We start from the raw sequence: 19,332 nt of genomic DNA, 5'->3' as shown, positions 1-19,332 counted from the left end.
CTGGAATTGAGAGGGGGGGGGGGGGGGAAATTTCTTCACGTTACAAGGATGTCAGACACAGACCCGTTCGCTATGACCAGTGTGTTCTCTTGACAAAACTCTGCCATCAAAGTGTGTGGGCTGGCTTTTGTCTACTACAAAGATAAGTCTTATGTCTGGGCAGTTAATATGGGAATCCAGGTGTGATCTCTTGGGGTGTCCACATAGCATTTCTTTCATTGCAGCTACGGGTGTTTTAGATTAGTGCAGAGGTTGGCAGTACATCAGGTTCTCCTGCAGTGGCCATCCAGTGCAAAGTGCTCTACAGAGCAGGGGCTGATGTTCTGGAGGAACCTAAAGTTTGAAAGTATCCCCTCCTACTCTTCTTTAACCCCCCCCCTTCAGGACAGGAAGATTAGGTGGCCGCTATATTAGGCACAGACACATTTAAAAACACCAAGAGTGCGTCCAGCAAGCCAAATCCCATACAACATGTACTGCAAAAGTAATTTGGGACACAGCAGGTCAAACTGGACTTGATTAAGGCTCTGAGTCTACCAAAAAAAAGTGTGTGTGTGCATGGATGCATGTGTCTGTGTCCTTCTTTGTATGTAAAGGGCATTGAGAAGACCCCTGTATATTGTACGGTCAGGCTCCAGCTATCTGGCAAGATTCCAAGTGTCCTTAAAAATTTGCTGCCGGTAGGTTCCACAACTGGGATATAAACACACACAGGTATTGTTGGGCAGGGAGGGGAACGGTGGCTGCTAATTTCCAGTGTTGTGATCCTCAGAACAGTCAGCCGGCACTGTTGCAGTGCTAATGTGTGTGGCGTGGGAGAGGAGGGAATGGGAGCAGAGGGCGAATGCCGCTCGGTTCTCCCTTCCTCTGCATGTGGCTGAGGCATTCTTTCTCTCCTCCTATTGATTTAGATGTTCCGCCGCTCAGATGTTCATTTGGTTGGCAGTGGGGGGAGCATGTGTGTACTGTACGTGTGTGAGTGAGACCGAGGAAGAAAGGAAGCCAGCACTATACAGATTGGAGAGGCGGAGAGAGACTGCAAGGAAGAGCAAGGCTGGCTCTGAACTCCGACTGGGGAAACTTACCCCCAGGGTGGCAGGAAGCCTCCCCCCTCCCACGGGCGACCTTAGGGGACTGGCCTTGAGCCATGCTGTGCAGCCGCTACACGAGGGTCTCTGTTTCTGAATCAGGCTGAAAAAGGATGCAGACCGATGATCCCCTCTGTGCCTGAGCCGCAGACAGCCAAGGCAGGGACAGAGTTGCTGGAATGAAGAGCAATTGAGTTGGTACCAAGGAATTAGGTTGGGGGAAATATTTTGTTGCTTCCAGTTTTGATGCCGAACCCAAACAAAGTCTCGTGGGGTACAAAGATAAAAGGGGGATCTTGCCAATGTGGTCATAACCTCTTCTCCATCATTGTCTTGAGACTACAGCTGAACCAGAGTGGCTTGGAATCTGCCATGCAAGGAACCCGTTGTGACTAAAGAACATAGCCCAAAGCGAGAGACGTGGAACCCCTTCGTGGTGGGCAAGGAAGGAGCTTCGGGGTCACAGGTAGCTCCAGTGGCAGGTGCGAGTCCCGTCTCACTTTCCTGTGTTCCGGTTCCAGCCAGGTTGCTTCCTATGAAATTTGGGATTAAAGTTTGGGTTTTCAAGAGCTGCCGAGATGCCTTTCCATCCAGTGACCGCCGCGTTGATGTACCGGGGCATTTATACCATCCCCAACATCCTTGCAGAACAGCATCCTGTTGACATACCTGAAGATGAACTGGAAGGTGAGTCTGTTTTGTCATCAGATATATCTTGTGCTACTAAACGGTCCTGAGCGATGAAAGAGATGGTGCATCTCTGAGCTTGGGGGGGGGGGAGTATCCGTCTGCTTTACTTACAACCAGGTTGCAGGAGAATGGAGGCTGGAAGCAAGACCAGATTTCAATGTTTGGGGGGGGGGAATCGCATCGCAGTGCAAAGTACGCAAAATCCAGAGGGACAAGGAAGCATATGCTGGCTTGTGTATTTGTCTGTGTGTGTGTGTGTGTGTGTGTGCTTGCACTGTCAGTGTCACTTGGGAGGACAAAGAAAGGAAGCTCCCTCCATGGAAGGAAAGGAAGGGGAAACAATAAGTGATGGGACTGGGGGGTGTGGGACGGGGAAAGGAGCAGAAGATTGGCCAAGTCAGGACCAGGCTAGAAAGTGAGGCAGAAACTACAGCAGCATAAGGGAAGGTGCAGAAGGAAGGGGGTCTGGGGGGGGGAATGGAGGGACAGAAAGGCAGGACGTGGAGCGACAGAGTGGCACAGAGAGCAGAGCCAATATTAATTCAGGGCAGGAGGTGCGGGCTTCTTTCCCACCCTCGGTTTGAGTGTTTGCAATGATCTCTCCAGAAGAGAGATTTCCTGCAGTCCGTGTGTATGGAACAGGTAGTGGTGCGGGATTGCTCCAGGCAGTCATGGATGGTGCTGGGGTCCCCCATGCGTCTGTGTGTAAGAAAAACACCCACTGCAGGTGCTGACCTGGAGTTGTAACTTGGGGGGGGGATCCCCCTTCTCTAACCTCCTCCCCCCTCCCATTCTGAGTGCCTCGGATCTTCTATCCCCCTAATGGTAAAGAAACCCCCCCCTCCACGAAAACACCCACAGCTTCCAAAGTGCTTCTGGTACCAGACAGTTGGACAGTTGCGTTATCAGTGTGTGTGTTGGGGGGAAACTGGCACAGCCAGGGTTGTGTGCTTGCTGTATCAGAGAGATGTGTGGGCTGAGGATGTGCGGAGGGAATCTCTCCTCAAACCTGCCTCCCCCCCCCCCAAGAGCTTCCGACCATTCACTGCACTGAGCTCCCCTATTGAAATTCCACTCGTGTCTCTTTAAGAATCCAATCTGTTTGGGTGAATGCAAGGCAGAGGAGATGTTTCTCTTTCGCTCCTTCCCCGCCTAGCTGCCTCCCCTTCCGACTCTCAGTCAATCTATCGATTCGCCAAAGTCATCAGAGAGTGGCATGGAGTGTGTGGCTTTTAGAGACTCTCTGAGTAGAGACGAGCAACATGGAAAGGACAGGGGACCAGTGGTCAGCAATGTGGGGAGGGGGGGAGTGTCTGTGTGGCTCGGCAGATCAACAGGTTTGCATCAGGCAAGCTGAGAACTTAGGGCTCGTCCTTACAGTTGTATGTCGGGGCAGGGGAAGTGCTGGGCCAGTGTTCCATCCTGACCCCAGAGCCCGGACAGGTGGGCACTTGCCCCCTGCTCAGGAGTGTCACCGAAGGCTGGCGAGGCTAGCTGTCCTCCCTCCTGCATGGAAATCTCTGAAATGTTGTCCCTGTCCAGGACGCCAGGCAGAGTGTTTTGCTGGTGCTAGACCAGTGCGGGCTGGTCGTTCTGCACATGGCTAGCCTCCTGGCCTCATAGCTGAGGTGTATGGGAAAGCTGCTGCTTTTCTCCAGATATTCGCATGCTCACAGCTGTGGAACGACTGCGTCAAAGCAGCAGCATGAGAGCTACTTACCGGACAAGCCCCCTTCCCATGTGGCTCTGGCTTACACAAATATAATTTCTGTGCTGGGTATCTGGATGCAGACACCTGGCACCCTGCTGGACACATGCATCTGCTTTGCCGCATGTGTGCACAACACACTGATCAGCTGTGGCCAGTCAGGGCTTTCCTCTGCATGCTCATATCTTTATTTGCTAAGCAGCTGCTTATGATGAAGGTGGGTAGTTATAGGGAGGAAGGGATCGTGTCTTACGAGGTCCCCGGGGAAGGCAAACCGAGAGACATTTTAGGGGGATCTTTGTCAACAAGGCCAAGTTACCTGAGTGGCCAGGGTGCAAAGCAGATTTTGACTTCACCCAAGTGCAGTGCTGTACTTTGCCCGTAGGACTAAACAAGGAAACATCCATTGATAAGTGAAAAAGTAAGAGGCTGCTATTGGGAGCATCACTGACGGGGGCTAAACCTGCACTCTGCCCTGGTGCTCCTAGTCACTGCGAAGCGAACCAGTTCCTGTCTGCATAGCACCATCCAGGTTTGTTTTCCTAGAGCACGCTAGACCACGGCAGAATATCAGGAGCATGGGCTGTACGGTTGGGAACTGGGTTGTAAGGATTGATAGGTTTTATTTGCCAAGTTGTCATTCACCACATGCAGTCGAAAAGAAGGTGCACCCTGATCATATATGACGGGGTGCGCTTGCACTGAATACCACACTAAAGTGATATCTGTTTGCGAAATGACAGCCTGCATAAAAAGCACCTCATTTAATAATCGGCTACCACGCAGTGTCTCAGGATCACAACCAAAGAAGAGCCATGCTGGATAAGACCACTAACGGCAGCATCCTTTCCCCATCAGTGGCCAACCACATGCCCCTGAGTAACCCACAAGCATGGCATGAAGCCCTCTTCTTTGTTACTTCCTACCCTTGCTGTTGGTAGCTAGAGGCGTTCTGTCTCAGAGCACAGATGTTCCTAGTCATTATAGAAAATAGATGTTGACTGATAATCTTGTCCACGGATTTGTCTAAACACCTTTTAAGTCCACCAAACATGACTTATCACCTATCACTGTGTTTGGCCATTTTATGGGCATGTGTGCATTCAAGTCGTTTCCCTGTCCTTCCAATTCATGGATTCGGTTGGTAGTGTTGACAGCACTGAACCAAGAGTGCACAGGAATCCCCATATGGTCAACATGTCTTGTGACAATTACTTCATCTTTTAAGAGCTTGGATGGCCAACGTGTTAATGGGAGGGGCTGTATGCTTAAGCACTCCACTGTTTGATGACTGGTTTAGTGATACTTTTTGTGTGGGACACAGATGTTCCACGGGAGCCCGTGTCTCAGCATGGATAGGTGGAGGTTAATCACTCAGGTTGTTGGGGATGAAGATGGTGATGCTGCTGGAGGGGATGGAGACGGGCGAGCAATTTGCCAGTGTGGCGTAGTGGTCAGAGTACCAGACCAGCACCTGGGAGACCCAAATTCGAATCCCAACTCTGTTGTTGAACCTTGCTAGGTGACTTTAGGCCAGTCACTCACTCTCGGTCTAAGCTACCTCATGGGGGGTTCGTGAAAATAAAATGGAGACAGGAAGAACAATGGAAGCCACTGTGGGTCCCCATCAGGGAGAAAAGCAAGATATAAATATCCAAATAAACAAATTTCCCTGATAGGAAGCCAATGAAATATTACCCAGAATTTCCGCAGACTCTTGGAGCTCAGGGGAAAAAAGGGAGACTGGAGACAACTCATAAGCAGCCAGTGGTCTGTCCTTGCCCTGTGATAAGGCCACATCACAGGCAGCCACATGGTTGACTCACACTATGGCAGCCATCGTCAGACACGAATGAATGGCTAACAACAACAACAACATGGCAGCCATAAACTCCAAGGTCACCTGCAATGTCACAGGGAATGCTGGGTGGCAGGGCTGCCAAGCAAAGGTTCCCTCTGGCTCTGTCTCACATTCAGAAGCACACACACGCCGTGTGTGATCAAAACAGGGAAGCTGCCGTTATTCCCCAGTAGCACCTCAACTAGTTCTCTGGGCCTTCGGGGGGCCCTCCTGGGGGCACAGCTTCCAAGACACACACTGACAGTGCACCTAGGTGCCCTCGGCAACATTGCAAGGGATTCTGCGGTTCACCTCCGTTCAGGCAGAGTGTCATTAATGTCTCCAGACAACTGTTTGGGTTGCTGATGCCGTTGGGTCAGGCCTGATCAGGACACGGGTGTTGACTGCTGCCATCTCTGCTCCTGTGCTTCTTCTGTCAGTACGATGTGAGGCCTTGGTGTGAACTGGTACCCAGTTGGGGCAGAGTCTGCAGGAACCTCCCAACACAAATGTTGTTGCGCTGTCAGCTGTGACTGTTGTGGTCTAATGGCAGCGACGATTCATGTCGTAGCGACATGAAAGTGAGGATTTTTCTATCCCCAGCTGCCAGAACAATGCAATACGGGGGCAAGAGTTTCTTTTGATCACAGCATATTGTTGCAATCATATGAGGCAAGTGGGAGCTAATAACCTGGACAATGTTTTGCTGATTGTGGTGCTCTTCGGCGCTGATAGACATCCCAAGCCAGCTTTCTGTGTTTCATGTGATTGTCGTAAGAACCCAAGGGAAGATGCGGGGCTTTCCTGGGCTGTGTTCAAGTGGCACCATTTCTGCTTTCCGTGTATACGTGTGGCTGGAGGGGAAGACACTTAGCCAGCTTTATAATCCTGCTCTCGGATATATGCAAAATCCAAACTGCAAAAAAAGAAAGTGCTATTTAAAAGCATTTGTTGTGTCTGGGTTTTATATAATCACTACAGGACTGTTATCAACACAGATAGTCAGCTTTTAAAAATGTTTTGCTGGGGGGAAGAAAATGGATTTGCGTCTTCAGCATGCAGTACTGGTTTTGGAAACCCATTTAATTGTTTCTTGGACACTTAGGGAGCATGCTTAAGCATGTCTACTCAGAAGTAAGCCCCATTTTACTCAGTGGGGCTTAACTCCCAGGAAGGTGATCTTAGACTGCAGCCTTCATGTATAGACCCAGAGAGGTGCAAATTGCAGGATACATCATGCAAATGTGTGCAATGCAGCCACAGGTCTTCCTTCCTTCCTTCCTTCCTTCCTTCCTTCCTTCCTTCCTTCCTTCCTTCCTTCCTTCCTTCCTTCCTTCCTTCCTTTCTCAATGAAAAGTAGCCCTGAAGCTGCAGTTTCGAGAAGAGGATCAATGCAGCTATAGGGGTGCTTGTTACTTTCTCTTCTGGCCATTTTTCTGCTCAGAATTCCTCCCCTCCTAATTTTCTCAGTAGGGTTCATCTCCGTATGCATCTTGAACCCAAGAGGGTTAAAGCAGCTTGGAGTGAGCGATCTGGAATGGCTAAAGAGCCAGTGTATGGGGGGGGGGGGTTTAAAAATATTCTACCCTTCCTGTCCCCCTGTTCCTCTGCTCAAAACAACAGTCTTCTGAGGCTGCTTTTCTTTTTGTAGAAAAGTTGGCATGCTTGCTAGCAATATGGATGCCCCTGAGGAATAATCATTGGGGACTGCGACCGGAGAGGGTATGCAGGAGAACTGTGTCTATTTTTTCACCAAACAGCAACACTGAAAATATAATAAGTATTCCATTTTCCATTGTGCACCAAATGCAATTTCTGCTGCTCTACCATGTGATAAGAGCTCTTCCTCTGTCACTCTACAGCACCACGATTACATTTTCTGTTTTCATCAAGGTGTTGATGAACTGGCATGATTTCCTTTCTGAAAGCCCTCCCTTAGACAAAGAGAAATGTATCGGATTTCCATTTCTAAAAATCTTCCCTGTCAATCAGTTGTCAGATTTTTGCAGTCAGTGATGGCTATACCCACAGGCATATCAGGCAACAGGCCTGGAGTTCCAGGTCACCAAGTTAATTGGGGGGAAACTGCAGGGGAGACACAATTCCCCTTCTCACCTTACCCCAGACCTTGCAATAATATGGTCTGAAGAAGTTTGCTCAACTGTGCCTCTGTCCCACGGCTTTTCCATTTGTTCCAGACAAGTGCCTGGAATTGGAGCCTTTTCTTTTTTCTCCATTTTTATGAAGCATGGAAAAGAGGCCTGATGATGTGGGGAATGCGAGTCTCGGGAAGGCTGCAAAATAGTTTGAGCCAACCCTGGACGTAGGAATCATTGCAGGGACACAAACAGCCAACAACAACAGCCTAGAGCTTCCAGTATCGCATGTTCCTTCTAATGTGAAAGCAAGTTTCTGCTTGCGTCTCCTCCTTGCATCTTCAAAAACAGCTGTCCAAAACATACTTGTTAACATATCATGAATATGTCCCTACCAAGGCCACTGTAGCCTTTTTAGCTCTTTTGACAGCGAAACGCTGTTATGCAAAGCAGGAACAACAGTTCCACATTCTGCAGGGTAGGGGGCTAGGACAAAGTGTCTCCCTTGTGTGCACATATATGTGTTCTCTTTCACATTACTTTGAACTTCTTGGTACTGTTAGGGCTCAAAACGAACCAACAGGGCTTCAAGGAGTGCAGAACAGGTACATTCTACTGTCTCCCTGGGCCACCAACTCAGAACAGAAAATGGGCAGCATCCAGACGCTTCTGTGCCATCACAGGGCCCTCAGAGGCAGTTGCTGAGCCAAGTGTCCAATCAGCAATTGAGCCCCTGCCAGGCTTTGAACCTTGTTAGGTGCCAAAACCATGCCGATCTTTGATACCAGCCCTGATCCAAAAGCTACTTGCTTCAGTGCAGTTGCTAGTCATGTGACAACCTGCCGGGCAGACTTGGCAAAAAGTCTGAATGGACTGGGTATCAAAGAGCTTCTAGTGGGCAAGTGCTGTGTGCCAACCAGTAGCTTAGATGCCTACTTCAAAAGGATTCAACAGCTCCATGAAGGACTGGCCTGTTGTCAGCTATTAGCCATGATAACTGGAGCCTTGCCGATCAGAGGGAGTCTGCCTGAAATGCTGGGGAAGGATGTTGCTTCACATGTTGTTTGCCCAGAATTATCTGGTTGGCCACTATTGCAACCAAAGCACTGGATTAGATGAACACTTGTTCTCAAAACAATAACAGTTCTTGCGTTTGTGCAGGAGTGATCGTTTCAGTGTGATTTTATCTGACGTTATTTCTTACATGGCTCCCAACTCTAGGGCTGATACAACTGCCTTGTTGGGTAAGTGGTGTGTCCAGCCCTCAGTGCATGTGCCTCTCATGGGACAAATAACACTCCCTGAGCCATTTTGGATCAGGAAACAATGCAGGGGGAAGGCTAAAGCCTCTCTTCCCCATGCACTGTAGTCCCAGTGAGAACTGGAACCTTGTAGCATTTGGGCAATTAGTTTACTGTCTGGATGCAGAGAATGTACATTGGGTTAGGTGAAGCCAAACCTGACTCATTAAAGAAACAACACCTAGTCTGGCCAAATTTAGAGTCCAGGGGCACGTTTAAGACCAACAAAGATTTATTCTCATGCAGAGAGACTATACATCCTCTGTATTTTAGTGGGTTTTTTTTTCCAGGATAGTATATTAGAATACTGAATGTAATACAAGGAATATTGGAATATTTGGCTGACATACACTGCTCCCACCTTGAAAAAGAAAGTAAAATTGCTGTTAAGTGACCTCCACACTCTAGCAGTGAATGGAGAGTCTCAGACTCATTTTGACATATTTATAGCTTTACAACTGTTGACCTTATAACCTTAGTTTGTTACTTAATTCTGTTTTCACATATCTTAAAGCATCTTCATGGAGCTCCGGTGGCTCAAGTGGTTAAGACGCTGAACTGCAGGCTGTGGAAGGTCGGTAGTTCAGCAGTTCGAGACCCGAGTGTGCCGCATGACGGAGTGAGCTCCCGTCTCTAGTTCCAGCTCCTGCCAACCTAGCAATTTGAAAGCAAGAAATTGCAAGTAGATAAATAGGTACCACTTCAGTGGGAAGGTAACAGCGTTCCGTGCGCCTTGGTGTTTAGTCATGCCGGCCACATGACCACGGAAATGTCTTTGGACAGCGCTGGTTCTTCGGCTTGGAAATTGAGATGAGCACTGCAACCCTAGAGTCGGATTCGACTGGCTTTCGAGCAAGGGAACCTTTACCTTTAAAGCATCTTCATCATGTTAGATGTTAATTTGCTGTTCAGCCCGTCTATAAGTTTGAACCTTACCTCCCATTCCATTGTATTTGAAATAGTGTGCATGCACACGAAAGCTCATACCTTGAATAAACCTTTGCTGGTCTTAAAGGTGTCACTGGACTTTAAATTTGTTCTACTGCTTAAGACCAACACGGCTGACCACCTGGCTCTACCTTTCCTCTACAATTACTTCCTTGAGCACAATATGGAAAGCCAGTTTGCTTGCTGTGTTTTTGACTTTGACTTTGATTTAATTACCCCCAATTTTTTTGTTAAACAAAAAAGTGCCCCTGACACCCAGTTGTCAAAACTGAACTCTGCTGGTGTTTGAAATTCAAAAGTGGAACCCAGAAATTTCACCACATTTAAAAACAATATTTTTGGCACCAGCAAATCCCACTTGCAGAGAAATATTTGGAGGGAAGGCCATGGTTGCAAAACGGCAGCAGGCAGGTGAACCGGCAGGAGGCCGTTTCTCCTGGCTTGTGTAATGAAGCTTGTGAAAGCCAACCTCAGCCTTCCCATTTTGCTTTAATCAGCCACCTGTGCAGCAAGATGGGAGACATCTGGCAGGTGTCCCAGGACAGCAGATGGAGTGAGTTTCGGAGGCCTCAGTCTCTCTTCCCTGGTATGCCCTTTCCCAGATATAAAACCAATGGTCACATACCCTCCAGTTGTCTGTACATACCAGGGACAATCCCTAATTTTCTGGCATTTGTCCACTGTAAATTGCTGTCCCTAAATTTTGCATGCTCCAACTGACATTAATTGCCAGAGACGATCTCTGTTTTATGGTACTTGTCCCTAAAAAATCTTGTCTCCTGTTTTTGGAGGGTCAGCAAAGGTCCCAGGTTCAATCCCCCCATCTCCACTTAAGGGACTGTTGCAAAAGACCTCTCTTCGCCTCAGATCCTGATGAACTGCTGCCAGTCAGAACACTATATTATTAGATATATTTTATCTGATGGAAAGTCCTCATGTTGTCATTCAACAAACACTTTGGCCCTGTGACTCACCCAAGGTCATCCAGCAAGCTTCAAGTTGGATCAAGGATTTGAACCCAAATCTCCCCAGTCCAGTATGTTAACCAGTGCACCACGTGTCCCGCAGTAGCATTACTGAGCTTGGAGGGTCAACCACATGACTTTGTATAAGGCACCTTCCCCCTTATTCTTGTCTTACATGTTCTTGCTACATATGCTCCATTTCTCTGAGTAGTGAAATGTTCCAGGGACTAGCATTTATCTGGATCAGTTGCCTTTGGAAAGGAAAGCCTTGGAGACATATTGTGGCATCATAGTGTTTATTTTCAAAGGTGGAGGCCCAGAAGCATTGCTACAGGGCAGCAGGTCCACCACCCCACTCTTTCCTCCTCCCCTAAAATGCGTTAGACAACATTCATCTGTCTCCCCCTCAGTGGACGAAACTAGACGTTATGGCATCTACGGGTCAGACCCATGAACACCACCACCACTTTAGAGCTGAACGCAGGCCATTTAAAATTGCCACGAAAGCCCAATTGGGCCCACAGGGCAGGACCAAAAAATCTTGTTTCACCCACCTGCATGCCTTTTCAAGTGCCCCCCTCAGCTGTTTTGGCATTTGAAAAGCATGGGGAGGGAAAACAAGATTGCCTTGTCTGTTCCTGAGTTCAGCTCTAAAACGGCAGCAGCATCTGTGCGTCTGACATGTAGAGGCTGTAACATCTAGTTTGGCCATTTCTACCAGCATCAGAACTGCATAGGGCTGCCAGCCTCCAGGTGGGACCCACCTGAGGTATCCCCTGGAATTGCAGCTCATCTCAAGACCACAAAGATCAGTTCCCCTGGAGAAAATGAATGCTTTGGAGGATGGACTCTACGGCATTGTACCTCACTGAGGTCCCTGTCCTCCCCAGGCTCCATCCCCAAATCTACAGGAGTTCCCCAACCTGGATCTTGCAACCCTACGCGGCCATCCCCTGCCAGTAGCGGGGGACGGGCAACCATAGCAACTGCACTTCCTTGTTTCTGTCTCTTAGTCACCTCTACACATACACATGCATGCCCTTCAGCCAAGATGGGGCATCGTCTCCCCTAAGGCCTGATGGGCTGTTTGACCAGAAACGAGAACAAAATCCACGTAATACCTTTTATTGGATGAACAAAATTAGCACAGGGCTCTGTGCAAGCTTTCAAGCATGACCAAAGCCATTAAAGCCCATTGGAAGGTATGTCTGCAATTACTCAGAAGCATTACCATTCCTTTTATCGTGGACTCTGATTTCCCTACGATGTACTTCTTTAGGACAAGCCTATAAGTCAGAATTGTCCACAGATTCCAAGCTCATTACAATACATTTCTAAAGCAATTGGTATGGCAAGATGGTAGAGCTATCATACTTCAGAATTCAGCTCCGTCCCTCAAATTGCTATGAATCTTTGAATGCTGGGGACATGTGCACACATTAATACTAAGGCACCAGGCAGTCTTCAGCCTGACAACTCACGTTCCACAGCTGCTGGAGGATATTCTGAACTATGGGTTTTCAGACAGTTATGTTTTTCTCATACGTCTTTAACACCAGGCATAATCACTCTTTTGGCTTTTAAATGAGTGGCAGAGAAACGGCGTCGGTGAATACCATAGACCAGACACACAGTAGAAGTTTGAGCAATGTGTACTAATGGAAGAGTAGGGGTGAGGCTCCAGCAGTGATCCTTGTTACAAAAGCGGAGGTGTACAAGCATATTTGGTCCTTTGGAGGAGTCTTTTCAAAATGTTAGCAGTGTACACTCACACCCACTATAGTAGCCATCCTTTAACTTTCCACTTTCTACCTTAAATCTCTGTAAGTTAAAAAAAATCATAGAGCCGTGAGAGATGTCCCTTGGCTGTCACAAACAAGCATGTCTAAATGGACACACACAAACACCAAACACTAGTGCTCTGATTCTTCCCATAATTGGCTATTCAGATGTATCGATAGATTAATGAATAAGAGCTGGATTCAAGTCCAGTAGCATCTGAGAGACCAATGAGATTTGGGGGGGAGGGGTTTCTGTATGAGTTTTCAAGAGTCAAAGCTCGCTTGTCCTACCAATGATGAACATCTTGTGGGTCTCTGCAGTGCCACTGGACTTGATTCTGGCTCTTCCGCGGCAGACCAATAACGGCCACCCTCTGAAACTAATGAATAAGTATGACTAGAACCATTGTGAGATTAAGCATTCCATTTAAGCATCTTTAAAGTGTAAAAGAAAAGGGATTCTTATTTACTTACTTCTTTTATAGTCTGTCCTTCTCACTGAGACTCATATTGGATGACACAATTAAAAAAAGACAATAAGAGCAGTATAATACATACAAACAACAACACTGTAGAACTGGATGACAAAACATTATCATACAGACCCAAATAGTGTAATACAGACAGCACGGCCAGTTCACTGATACTCCTCTTTCAGAAGTCAGTGCAAGATAGGGTACGGTAGAGAAAATTAATACAGTATGCAACAAGCCTTCAGCAGTGATTTCAGGGAAGTTCAGGTAGTGATCCTTAATGTGAGAACTGGGGTGTTACCTTACAAGTATACGAAAATGTCCCCATTTAAGGAAATTCTGGCAGGCAGATGCTGTTTCTAGGATATTGGATGATGGATTGATCTTGCTTGGGGCTTGTCCTAGTACTACCCTACGCAACACGCTATCTCCAGGTTCCCACTTCCATTTGCAGTGTGGGAATAATAATACTGGCCTGCCTTAATAATAGTGGCCTACCTTACAGGCTTTTGAAAACCCTGCAGGGAAACAAAGGGCTTTGAGTATCGCAGGGTAAAGGTACAGGTTTCCCTTGCTCGAAAGCCAGTTGAATCCAACTCTAGGGATACGGTGCTCATCTCCATTTCCAAGCCGAAGAGCCAGCGCTGTCTGAAGATGTTTCCGTGGTCACGTGGCCGGCATGACTACATGCTGAGGCACACAGAACGCTGTTACCTTCCCACCAAAGTGGTACTTATTTATCAACTTGCAATTTATTGCTTTCGAACTGCTAGGTTGGCAGGAGCTGGGACCAGAGACGGGAGCTCACTCCGTCATGCGGCACTTGGGTCTCGAACTGCTGAACTACCGACCTTCCAGTCTGCAGTTCAGCGTTTTAACCACAAGCCTGCCATACATGCTGCGAATTAACTGTTGCTTGTGATCTGCTCAACCTGTGAACTAAGAACACATCACACACAGTTCTCTCCTTGCAATGTTCTCCTCTAAGAATGACCACATTTTGGTTTTCCAGGGATTTGAGGCTGAAAATTAGGGTGAATAACTTGCCGTGCCCAGGCCCTCAGTGATGTATCTCAGAGATGGGTCCAGATTCCAAAGACCAAAGTCCCACATTGGCTGTCCCTGTCCTCTTTGTTATTGACTGTCCTTCTGCCAGCCCTTAAATGCAAGGAAAAGCTGGTAATTAAAAAGGGACAATTTTAAGAATAATAGCCATTTATAAGAAAAGGTGGGACAGGAGCTAGGGAATGCTGTGTCTTCCCTCATCAGTGATTGCATTGTTTCCCCCTGCTGATGAAGAGAAAAGCTGAGGCTCAGTTTATAGATTCAACAGAATCAAGTGGGCCGTACCCTTCCAGGCTACCAGTAGCAAGGCTGGTAGCGTTTCATCTGTGAGTGCTCCCTTTGCACAAGGGAAACAGACTTCTTGTGCATAAAAACAAGCCACCTGTCATGGCAAAGGTAGTCATGAGTCCTTCTATCAGACATGCAAATTTTCTATATGTAGAGGAACTTTTTTTTTGGGGGGGGTAGGGGTCAAACAGACAGCATCACACCACACCCACAATCTGATATTGCGTGGTCCACAAGACATTTTGCCACTTGACTCTGCTGGCTGTACAGCCGTCCAATTTTTCTTGTTAAGACAGACAAAGAAGAGATTTAGAGGGCTGAAGAAAGGCGAGGCATGTGCAATCATTCAAAGGGACCTAAAGGGAGGCAGGACCGTGCTCATTGGCCCTGGTCTTAGTCTGCTGCCCACACGGTCAAATGTTTACAAAGAGCCCAGTGCATGTTCAGGTTTATATGTGTAGGCTTCGTTACACATAATTTGGGTCCTGCCTTTCTGTGTGCATGTACAGCTCTCTGCAAGGGTTGCCAGCCTCCAGGTGGGGCCTGAAGATCTCCTGGAATTACAACTGCTTTCCAAACTACACAGATCAGTTCTCCTGGTGAAAATGGCTGCTTTGGAGGGTGGACCCTATGGCTGCTTTGGAGGGTGGACCCTATGGATGCTTTGGAGGGTGGACTCTGTGGCATTGTGCCCCACTGAGGTCCCTGTCCTCTCCAGGCTCCGCCCCCAAATCTCCAGGAGTTTCCCAACCTCGAACTGGCCACCCCCCTCTGTTTTTGGGAAGGTTCTATTGGGGCAGGGGGGGGGGGGGAAGCATCGTATATGCTTTCAATGGCTGAACAGGAAAACAGAGAAGAAGTGAAATGGCAGGGTGAGAGGAGAAAGACCTTTGGAATCGCTGTCTGGAGGAGGAGGGAGACCAAAGTGAGGAGGTGGGGAACTCCCTCTGTTCTGTATTTTTAGCAGACCCCCAGAACTCATACCTGTGAAGTAGAGATGCCAGCCTCCAGGTGGGACCTGGGGATCCCCCGGAATTACAGCTCATCTCCAGACTACAGAGATCAGTTCCCCATGGAGAAAATGGATGCTTTGGAGGGTGGACTCTGTGGCATTGTGCCCCACTGAGGTCCCTGTCCTCCCCAGGCTCCACCCCCAAATCTCCAGGAGTTTCCCAACCTCAAACTGGCCACCCCCCTCTTGTTCCAAGAACAAAACTTTGAATGTGAGATTCTGGGTTTCGATCACATTTTAAAGGACCACCTCTCCTGGTATAAGCCTGGGTGAAATATTCGGTCAGAGCAGCAGAAACATCTTGTCATGCCCTTGCTTGCTCCTGGCTCCTGGTCTCCTCCTTTGGAACACTCTGCTAGTGAAGGTGCCAAGACCTACCTCTCTGGCCTCTTTTCCAAGGGATGCAAAACATTTCAGCTTCACAAAGCCTGGGGGGGGGGCGGTTTGAAGTGACTGGCTTTTGCTAGGTCTGAGCGGTCATTTAGATTGTGTTTGTACCACTGAGGGTGCAAAACATTTCAGCTTCACAAAGCCGGGAGGCGGTTTTTTAAAGTGACTGGCTTTTGCTAGGTCTGAGTGGTCATTTAGATTGTGTTTGTACCACTGATTTAAGTCGACTTTTATTGTTGATAGTGTATTTCAAATAGTTTTGTAAACCATCCTGAATTCATGGAAGGTGTGGGATCTTCATTTTCCCAATAAATGAATAAATTTTGAAATGTCATAAACTCCAGTACTTTAGATGTTTATCACCGTTTAATTTATTTAATATAGGCATTTATGTCCCACTTTTCACCCCAATGGGGATCCAAAGACACTTATAACATTGTTCTCCATTTTGTCCTCACCACAACAACCCTGTGGGGTGGGCTGCGCTGGGCTGGGCTGAAAGGGAGTGACTGGCCTAAGCGAGTTTTCATAGCAGAGTGAGGATTCGAACCTGGATCTCCGAGATCCTAGTCCAACACACTAACCACTGCACCATGCTGACTCTGGAGTGAATTTGGATTGATACCAGATACTTGAAATGCCATAAGCCATCAGCAGATATTGAATCCCCTCATCTCAAAGAATAGCTGTTGAACTCAAAAGGGACAGATACCAACTATTTGCTGAAAATGCAATCACTATTCAAAGAAGGGTCTGACCAATATTGAACACTGGTGTTGGCAGAGGACATTTCTGAAGAGAGTTGTGGGGGGAGTCCAACTTTTTGTTTCCGTTCTGTTCTCACCCCCGTGATGACCGTCCCTGCTGGGCCACCAATTCACCACTTCTCTGCCAATCCCCAATGGTACCTATTAAAAGCTTTTCAGCCTTCAGTAAAGAAAACTACTTTGTTACGCATTTTGTTGGTCCTGCCAAGGTGATTTACAGCTCCAGGCACCACAGGAAGATAAAAGAAGATCAAAGCCCAATATATCACAGCCAAGTAAATAGAAATTTAGCTTAGCTTGTAATCAAGATAGAGCTCGCAGGGTGGGATGTACAGTGGCAAACTGTGTTGGCGACTGGCAGTGGTGGTGGTTGTACCTAATATGACACTAAGTGCTGTACAAATTATAAACAAACACAAGCCCTTGTCATCGGCGTACAGTCTAACAAAACAAGATACGAAAGGGATAAGGCCGTCTCTTCCCATGCAACAGACGGAGGAGGCAGACTTTCGTGGTGGTAGAAGGGGCTGTACCAATTCAGAATGCAGGTGAGGAAGGTCACATTTGTAATGTTCCCCATGTTAAAAAACAAAAACCTGTTCCCTGCGAATAAAATTTAGGACACCAGGGGAAAAGGTCCTAGCGCAGGCCGTCACAGGCTGAGCTAGTTTTTGGCTTACAAAGAATTATTAAGGTGTGTGAAGTGGTGCAGATCATTCTACCGCACCTTGCCACCTCATTACCACCTCATTCTGCTGCATGTCTAGACCAAACCAAAGGTCATCATATAAGTGGGCTCCTGGCGATGGAATGGCAGAGGAGTAAAGTGTTTGCTTCGGGGAAATTACCAAGCCCTGCAGCAGATGGAATAGCAGTAGCCATTTATTGTAGCAACCACAGCAGCTAAGATTTGTAACAGAGGTGTGCCAAGCTTTAGAAATTCAAATGCTGAACCCCGGCCCATTATTCAAGTTCTACAAGTTCATAAATTGTCCGTTCAATAATGCTTAGCATTGATATAACGTTCAGAGCGCTACATTGGCCTTATTTGGTTGCAATCAACCACAACCTTGTAAGGCACGACAGTAGCATTACTCATTGCAGACTGGGGGTGCTACATGTAAATTTCTCCAGTGGGGCAAACAGTGGGCTCCTGGGGCTGTTTCAGGTTGGGAAAATGACATGGGGAGGCTTAAGCCGCCTCTCCCCACAATCCTGATCCAAATCAGACCCTCACCCTCCTGGGAATTAAGTTCCAATCACAGAACTCCTAGCACATGTTTGATCAAAAGTTTTCAGGGCAGTTTTGTAACAGTTGACTAGGCCCTGAAGAGGTTTTCCTGAGGCTTCTGAGTAAGTTTTTACTAAAATGAACTTTGAACCTACAGGTTCCTGTCTCACACCCCTGAGCAATCCCACAGCTATACAATTTCCTTTAAAGCTGAACGATTTGGGGGATTTTGATGGATGCTGAAAGAATCTCTCAATGGCAAGGGCAGGCTGGCATCCGAACCAACCCTGGAATATGCCCCTGCCCCTCCCCTGGCCCTGCTCCTTCACCCGATGGAGTGCCAGAGCCAGTTGTTCAAAGCTAAAGCTGCCGGCATCTCTCAGCTACTCCTTACCCAATCAGCTCATCAGCAATTGCCCGTAGCTGGCACAGCTAGAGCCGATCACTGTTGGGTTCAACTAGCCAAGGACAAGATGGCAGCAATGGGGCCAGGCGGGGGCAGTGAGGCCAGGCACCACACCACCTGCCTCTGTGTGGTGGTAGCATCCTGTCTGGCTTGATTCGGGGGAGGGGCTCAGGAGATGTGTCGTTCCCCCCCCCCAGTCACTGGCCCACTGGGATTTTTCCCAGCAGCCATCATGGCCAATCCACTCCTGCTCAGAGAGGTTCTACACGTCCCTAGTTCCTAGTGGGTCACTTAGAATCCTGTACCTGGTTAACCAGGGTCACATTATGCAGGGACTATATTATTTGGCTGAATTAATTAATTAGAAATGGGCACAGATCAAAATCAGAATTGCTTACTAAAGAAGCAAACTAGTCCAACTATGTGTGTACATATGTCTGTACCTATACTCAAATATAATGAAATCTGACTGAGAGTCATTACTTTGAAATAAATTTTTAATTTTTTTAAATGGATATTTTGAACTCTCTTTGCCCTAAATATTTTAGGAATCTCAAAGATGCCTAGAGAAATGGCATGATGGCTTACCCTGAGAGTAAGCCTATTGACTGAAGTGGGACTCCTGATGAAATGTCACAGGATCAATAAGTGCATTGAAAAAATACATGCCTTAAGGCAACAGAAAGCAAAACAGATAAGAGAATTCTTGGCAACCCAGAGGGTGGGGCTGTTTTTCACAGATCTTCTCTGGCAGAAGCCTCCAGCCCTGTTAGCTGAATGGAAGACTGTGCCCTTAGCATAGCAAAATGTTTGTTGCTGGAGGGGAAAAGGGAATAAAATGTATTCCCAGAAATGCAACCCTTCTTCGTTCTTCTTAGAATGTTTGCAGCGTTGTGTTTGTAACAAAATATAGTTAGGAACACTTTCAAAGTTTCTCTGCCTTGAGGTTGTGCATCTGAACTCTGGCATTGCGTCTCCCTGGATCTAGAGCTGTACAGCAGCCATAAATAAGGGGGCTTCCTGATAGCGCTGCTTAGGAGTAAAGATAATAGGAAATCAACTCCCCTCCTCCCCCACCCATGGTTAGTCTCTCATTAAAGAGGCACTTTCTTTTACGGGTTTCTGCAGGATGCAGAAGTAGGCCCTCCAGCATTTCACAAGATCAAAACAAGCAGATGCTTGTTGTGCCACTCCAGTCCTCCTCCCCAGCACCATTCTCTGAGTCCCGTCCCCTCCACTCTTACACAGTGCTGACGATTCTTACCCATATGTTGTATACTGCT

At 47.5% G+C, this 19,332-nt stretch overlaps 1 protein-coding gene across 1 annotated transcript in view; it reads left to right on the top strand.

Moving 5' to 3' along the window:
- Positions 1 to 1,666: 1,666 nt before the first annotated feature.
- Positions 1,667 to 19,332, top strand: part of CABP7 (calcium binding protein 7) — an 87,681-nt gene continuing 70,015 nt past the window's right edge. The window contains exon 1 of the mRNA XM_015425340.1: positions 1,667 to 1,775. Coding sequence (XP_015280826.1) covers positions 1,667 to 1,775 — 109 coding nt within the window. The remainder of the gene's footprint in view (positions 1,776 to 19,332) is intronic.

This window comes from Gekko japonicus, unplaced genomic scaffold, assembly GCF_001447785.1.
Source record: "Gekko japonicus isolate JY-2015 unplaced genomic scaffold, Gekko_japonicus_V1.1 scaffold135, whole genome shotgun sequence".
Taxonomy (NCBI): Eukaryota; Metazoa; Chordata; class Lepidosauria; order Squamata; family Gekkonidae; genus Gekko; species Gekko japonicus.
Note: the sequence above shows the minus strand (reverse complement) of the source record. Positions and strands in the feature narration are given on the sequence as shown.